Genomic DNA, 6,942 nt, shown 5'->3' with positions numbered 1-6,942 from the left:
TGTTCCACATTTTTCACACCATTTTCAAAGTGGCATCGTATTAGTTACTTTTTCTTCATTTTATGTTTTTTTAGCTTTTAGTCAAACCCATAAACAATAAAAATTAGATGATTTAAGCTCAAAATTCGGAATAAAAATGACATATAAGTTTGTATACGACAAAATAAATTCCTAGACACATTATAGAATTCGTGCTTTCATAGGCTTATTCTAACAGAAACATGTCACTTGATATCAGATTTGGTTACCGAAAAAACATCGAGAAATAAGTCTTATGCAAGGTACGATACTACGTATGTATGAGCTATCTTTTAAACCTAAAGACAAAGTGCTACAAATTTCTTTTACAATTATATTGTTTTGTTCACTTATTTAACCAAAAGGATGAAATCATTGTAGGTACCATAGTTATTTTTTTCCATATGATCTCTACACTTTTACAAAATTCATGCAATTAATTAATCATGAATAGCCCTTAATTATATCTATAACTAATTCCTTGTGCCATAAAGTAGCACCAATTCATCTACAATCTGGATCAACAACACTTCAAGAATCTGTCCCCCAATTGGACACATATATCCTCAAAATCTTCCAACTTCAAGATCTGGCCGTCCGTCCAGTCACAATCGATCTCGTTCACACTTCTTGGGTCAACCTAAAGACTGCTTCCAACACATTTGCGCACTCATTTCTCGCTTTCTTCTCGTGAGTTTTGCTCTTGGTAATTGGCCTGATTTCTCCATTCTTTTGGGACGAGGAATGTTTCGTTGAACATATTTCGTGTGATGCTTCACCTACAATTAGACATGAAATCAAGAGAAAATTCTCCAAAATAAGAATGTCGACATGGTATCAGACATTCGGCACTTCAAGAAAACCCGATTAAATATACAAATAAAAAAAATTACCGCATTACGACCAAATTTTGAGTAACTAGACGATCATGATCCTACACCGCTTTTTGAAAATTTTACGGCATAATCGATTGCATACCTCTTCCGGTTGGTTCAGGATGTATTTTCTTGACCCCATACACATTTTTCTTCTTCACTTGCTTCGTAGTTGGCCTTCTTTCTCTAGAATCCATTGCTGGTTTGTTGATCACCGCCCTTCTTTCTTTCAAATTTACCCTCGTTCTTCCATTAAAATCTTTCTTCGGAGTCGCCGAACCCGACTGAAGCTTCGCGCAAACTGATCTTCTCCCTTCCCCCGTCTCCATTTTTCTACCTTGAGGCAGCTTCTTGTTTACTGTTCTCTCTATACAATTTTCAGCATTTCTAGATTTTCCCCTGACCCTCTTATCCATTTTCCCTTTCTCATATATTACGCTGGTCTTTCTTGCTAAAATCTGCAGCTGATCTTCTCCGCATTCCACAGTTTCATCTACTTCCTCTAATGGGAACACTACGCTAAACTTATCGTCGAGTGCCGAAAGAGAAGGTACTTCTTGAAACGAAACAGAGGTTCTAACCCTCCTGTGCCGGCGGTGACACCCTTGCTGTATTGGATCGAATTGCGAGAGAAAATCGATGGAATTCACCGACCTGCTTCTAAAGTAAGAACTCAAGGTTTTCGAATTCTGTCTGGAAGACAAAGGGCTCGCTGGAAGCGAATCCAACCCCATTAATCTTGCCACAACTCCTGGCTTCGACGACGCAGCAGCTTGTTTATCCACATGATTATAAGCCTCAGACCCCGAAGATTTTTCCGGGTTTCGACAATCGGTCTGCGCCGTGCACGACTTGATATTGAACTGGTCCGACGGATGTGTCGGCAGGCTACCGGTGCAGAGCAAGCCGCGGAGAATGCCGGAGAAGCATTTGGCCGGAGTCTGATTCTCTGATGAAGTACTACTACTACTACTACCATTCATGGCAGAGAATTCACACCCAAACAAGTTATTAAACACACAATGGATCGAAGGATGAATCTGTAGTGTTTGAAAATCGAAAAACCTGGAGCTAAATTTGGATTGAGTGAATGAAATGGAAATCTGATGAATTATTGGAGGGTAATTGGGTAGTGAGAATTGATGGGGATGGAATGGATCGTTAATTTATCGGGGAAGATGCCAAGACTTTTTTGCCTTTGGATTCACACTTGCATGGAGTTAGTATTCGTCTCTCTCTCTCTCTCTCTTTTTTCTTTTTATAAATAACCATGACATAAATATCAAGCCAACTCCGGGATAGTTACGGAAGAAAGTAAAATAAGAGAGGGAGAGACCTTCCTTACCAGAAATGAGAACAACTTTCCTAGCCAAAATGTAGGTAGCTAGAGATATATTTGTTGATTGATAAACAAAAACGAATTGACACAAAGAGAAATCACTACCAAAAAATTTACAATCTTCTAAAATAATGCCTAGACTAGAAGAATCTGGTTATCAATTGTTCAGAACATCGATAAACAGAAAAGCATCGGACTCCAGAATATTGTTGAAATAGTCCAAGATTTTCTTCCAAGTGAGAGCTTCTCCAATACTCAATTCTTCTGCCAAAATGGGGATGTCCTCACAAAGTTCCATACATTGCAGTTTATAACACTACACCAAGGGAATTGCGTACAACACAACCATAGCCAAAATGCGGTGAATTATCAATGACAGCAGCATCAACATCGCATATAATTTAATGATATGGTACTCTAAATCGTATATTGTTAAAGTACATAGAATTTTCATTATACAGAGTACTCGACAATTTCTCAAGTCTTGTCATATTTTTCATTCATCGCATTGATGAAATTGTCACGCCCCGTGATCGGGGTTAGTCGACACCGGCGTTGTTTTACAACCACACAATTGAAAACAACAAGCCTCGTAGTACAGTATAAACCAAAAACCAGTTTATTACTCATAATCAATCAAAAGATTGTCTTTACAACGTAGATTCTTAAAATGAGAAAAAAATATGCGGAAGCGTTTACAACTTACTAAGTCAAAACTAAAATAAACTTCTTGAATTATCTTATTATCAGCCCCAAAACTGGTCTTGTTCATCTTCCTCGATTTTCTTTTCTGATTTATCTGGGGAGAGTAGAGTAAGGGGTGAGTGATATGATCGTCGCTCAATAAACGGGGGCCGTTCGAGCACAAAATAAAAATATTTACACAATTTTCGAAAATAACACGTAAACATATCATGCTTTTCATAACATATCATCATATTCATATCATAACAGCACTGTGATTCTTTAACTTTTTATGGTTTACTGATATCAGTCCCTAATTTTTAATTCTCTAAGGGGGCGATGCCATAAAACGGTTCTATCCCACCGTGAAGGGCCATATGTTGGGATTCCCACCCATTTTCAGTGAATCCTTACAATGCCAACACGTAACGTACCAAATTTCATAAAAAATGTAGAGACAGAAGGACGGTGCTCGACCGAAACTTTCGAAAACGAAATAATTCGTACGCAACATATTTTAAAACAAGCCCACTTACCTTAATCCTTGAAGAAAACACGAAGAATTCGAAAATCATAGAAGGATCATGCCTCGAAAACGCATCAGCACATCTACCGAAAAATCATCCCCTTTATAAAATTACTTGAACCTTATTGAACTGTTGGATCGGGCTCAAACTTTTACAGTACGTTACCAAGTACGTTAATTAAATTATGAACGGTGGAGATCGAGTTTGAAGCCGTTTTAATCCTGCTTATGGACGAAAAACCGTAGGTATGCTGTTTTCTCGTCTAAAATCTGAGCAGTTTTCTTACGAATGCTATAAACAAAAAAATAACCGTTGGATTTGGCCCAAATTTGGATATGTTGTTCCAAACATATGGAAGAACATTCTGAACATTGGAGATCGGATTCTGTGTACCCGAGCGAGAGAAATGAATTTCTGAAATTGGACAGAATTTTGATGACTCGTGCAGAATTTTTGGGGAAGAATTTCGAAAATAATGGAGAGAAATTCGAAAATTGAGGTGTAAAATTTGAATGAGATGGTCCTCCTATTTATAGGCGTTGGCTGCTATCCTGATCGTGTTTTATCTTTGTGTTTAAAATTTGAATCAAACTTTAAATCTAGGATAATTATCATATCAAATCTTAGATATTTATCTGGTATCAATATCATATCAAATCTTAGATCTTTATCTGGTATCAGTATAATATCAAATCTTAGATCTTGGATTATCCCAAAATTAGGCTTATCATAAAAATTCTTATCTCCTGAAAAAAATCGGGGTTTCACATCCCTCCCACCTTATGGAAAGTTTCGTCATCGAAACTTGGGTTGGCTTGATCTTTGAATGATAAGAATATTCTTCTCACATTCTTTATCTCGCGTGGCTTTCTTTCAGTATGATTAGAAAATCGTTTAAAATTCCTAAATCATATCCCAATGATTCTTGTCAGACATCTTAATAACTAAAGTTTTGACTTACTTATACTTTCAATTATACTTGTAACATCATAATTTCTTATTATTACTTCTATTACTGCATCCAATGATATGACTTCTATTGAACCATAATTATTAGAATCATTGATTCTACAAAAACTTACTGTAACACAATAGTCGCATATCTCATAATCATAATTTGATAAACTATTTGGCTAACGAGAAAGAAAAACCCAAATAAAAACCTTTTGAAATCCAAATGTAGCCCAATAATGTAACTCTAACTGAAATCCAAAAAATTAATATCAACTTTTCTATTGAACATTTAATATAAAGACTAGTCTCATTATCAATCCAATATAAATCTCAAAAATCATTTCTTAAATTTTATATCAACCATGTAATGCATAAGCTGGATCCCAATTATTATTGTTTCCTTTCCCAGTGCTTGTAGTAATATAAAATTCCCAAAAGTCAAACTATAACCCAATACGGTCAATCTTAAGTAAACCTAAAAAGTATTATCTTAAAGAATAAAAATAAAAATTCCAATTGATTATTTCACATAAACTTTAATCTCAAATTTTCTTTTCTCATACCAAATCTTAATTTCCCATCAAGACCATAAAACTGGTTTTGCTTAACGATTTCTCAAAGCACATTTGCGTCGATAGTGAGGCTAGAATCCTCTTACCCATGTTTTTCTGATTTAAAGCGTCAGCTACCTCATTCGCTTTGCCTGGAAGGTAGCTTATCGTTACCTCAAAATAATTCAATCCATCATCTCTACCTCATGTTCAATTCTTTCCACGTGAGCAAATACTCGAGGCTCTGATGGTCAGTGAAGATCACACATTAGGCGTCATAAGGGTAATGCTTCAGTAATGCAAAAACTACTGTGGCTAACTCAAGGTCGCGAGTTGGATAGTTTTACTTATACAATTCCAATTGCCTTGATGCAGAGGAAATTACTCTTCCTTCTTGCATGAGCACATATCTTAGACCTTTCTTTGACGGATCTCTGTAATCGAAAAAAATCATTGCCTTCATCAGGTAGCACTATCACCATTGTGGTTGCAAGTTTCTTCTGTAAGGTTCAAAAATTTTCTCACACTCTTTGCTCCAATTTAATTTAGAATTCTTTTGTGAGTTTTGTAAGCTGTATTGCTATTGAGGGAAGATCTTGGACAAATCCCGATAATAGCTCGCCAATCCTAAGAAACTCTGAATTTCTGTCATTGTCATTGGTCTTGGCCGGTCTTTGATTGCCTCTGCTTTTTTAGTATTCGCAAATACTCATGCCTCACATATTATGTGACCTAAGAAAGTGACGTTCTGTAGCCGAAACTCACCTTTATTGAACTGGAATAAAGTTCTCTCTCCATTGACTTATGAAAAGTGAGATGGAGATGTTCTTTGTGGTCTTCTTCAATTGGTGAGTAAATGAGGATCCCCTCGGTGAACACCGCTAAAAAGTTTGTCAAGTAATAGCTTAAACCTCTTTTTCGGAAGGATGTTTTGGGAAAATCTTCAGCACTGACCTTCAATTGGTAGTAGCCTGTTCTCAGGCCGAGTTTGGAGAAGTTGTAGCTTCTTAAGTTGATCGAAAAGATCGTCTATCATTGGAAGAAGATATTTATTCTCGATTGTGAACTTATTGAGTTCTCTATAATCTATACACAATCTCATACTTTTGTCTTCCTTATTCACAAACAGTACTGGAGTTCCTTATGGAGACGTACTCGGTTGAAATTGCTTCTTGTCTAGCAATTCTTGGAGTTGTTTTTTTAGCTCCTGGAGTTCAATTGGAGTCATTCGGTATGGTGCTATTGAAATTAGCGCAGCACCGAGAACCACATTGATTTTGAACTCAACCTCGTGGTCCGAAACTATCCCGAGAATTCTTTCGAAAAAAAAAACGTCTGAGAATTCCTGCATTATTGGGGTATCTTACAACTTGAGCTCAATTTCTTCCTGCACTTCGTTCACTATTGTTAGGTAAACTTCTTTGCCTGATTTAATGGCTTTCCAAGTTTGGGAAGCAGAAAGAATGTATTTTTGTCTCTTGACATTGCCATGATACCTTATTTCTTCTTGATTCGCGGTTTGGATTTTGAAATTCTTACTCCGGCAATCTGCTATTGCGCTGCTCTAGATAACCAAACCATATATATGATGACATCGAAATCTACCAAAGTACTTGGAATCAAGTCGGCACGGAATATATGCGAATAGATACTGGTTTTATTTTATCTTGAAATTATCACAATTATTATCTCAAAACCATATAATCTTGGAACTTAACTCAATATCAATCTATACCCTATGGATTTAAATCCCAAAAATTATAACTCAATCGTCATAAATAAAATCTTATTCAACCTTGTACAAATGAAATTAATCCTCAATTAATTCTTTTGTTAAATCTTAGTTGCACTAAACCTTACTTTCCTCAAGACCATGAGCTTAGAAAGTTCCAACACAAACTAATTTTATTGAATGTCTTTCTCCTTGAATCTTTCTTAGTACCATAAAAAATTCAAAACTTATTATGCTATACATTCCTCAATGTCAAACAATA

General features: G+C 36.0%; 1 protein-coding gene across 1 annotated transcript; it reads right to left on the bottom strand.

The window, feature by feature from the left end:
- Positions 1–312: 312 nt before the first annotated feature.
- On the bottom strand, positions 313–2,131 carry LOC142506149 (uncharacterized). Its single transcript, XM_075619307.1, has 2 exons — positions 997–2,131; positions 313–797 (listed from the first exon to the last, which is right to left on the bottom strand). The coding sequence occupies exons 1-2, from the start codon at positions 1,874–1,876 to the stop codon at positions 640–642; spliced, it is 1,038 nt and encodes a 345-aa protein (XP_075475422.1). The 5' UTR covers positions 1,877–2,131; the 3' UTR covers positions 313–639.
- Between the last annotated feature and the right edge of the window lie 4,811 nt (positions 2,132–6,942).

Source organism: Primulina tabacum, chromosome 10 (assembly GCF_025594145.1).
Source record: "Primulina tabacum isolate GXHZ01 chromosome 10, ASM2559414v2, whole genome shotgun sequence".
NCBI classification, from domain to species: domain Eukaryota; kingdom Viridiplantae; phylum Streptophyta; class Magnoliopsida; order Lamiales; family Gesneriaceae; genus Primulina; species Primulina tabacum.
This window is presented reverse-complemented; position numbering and strand designations above follow the sequence as displayed.

Excerpts from the sequence above, each read along its gene's own strand:
- LOC142506149 (XM_075619307.1), bottom strand. The coding sequence starts at position 1,876 with ATGAATGGTAGTAGTAGTAGTAGTACTTCATCAGAGAATCAGACTCCG. Across the intron at positions 798-996 it reads TCCTGAACCAACCGGAAGAG|GTGAAGCATCACACGAAATA; the intron begins GTATGCAATCGA and ends GTCTAATTGTAG.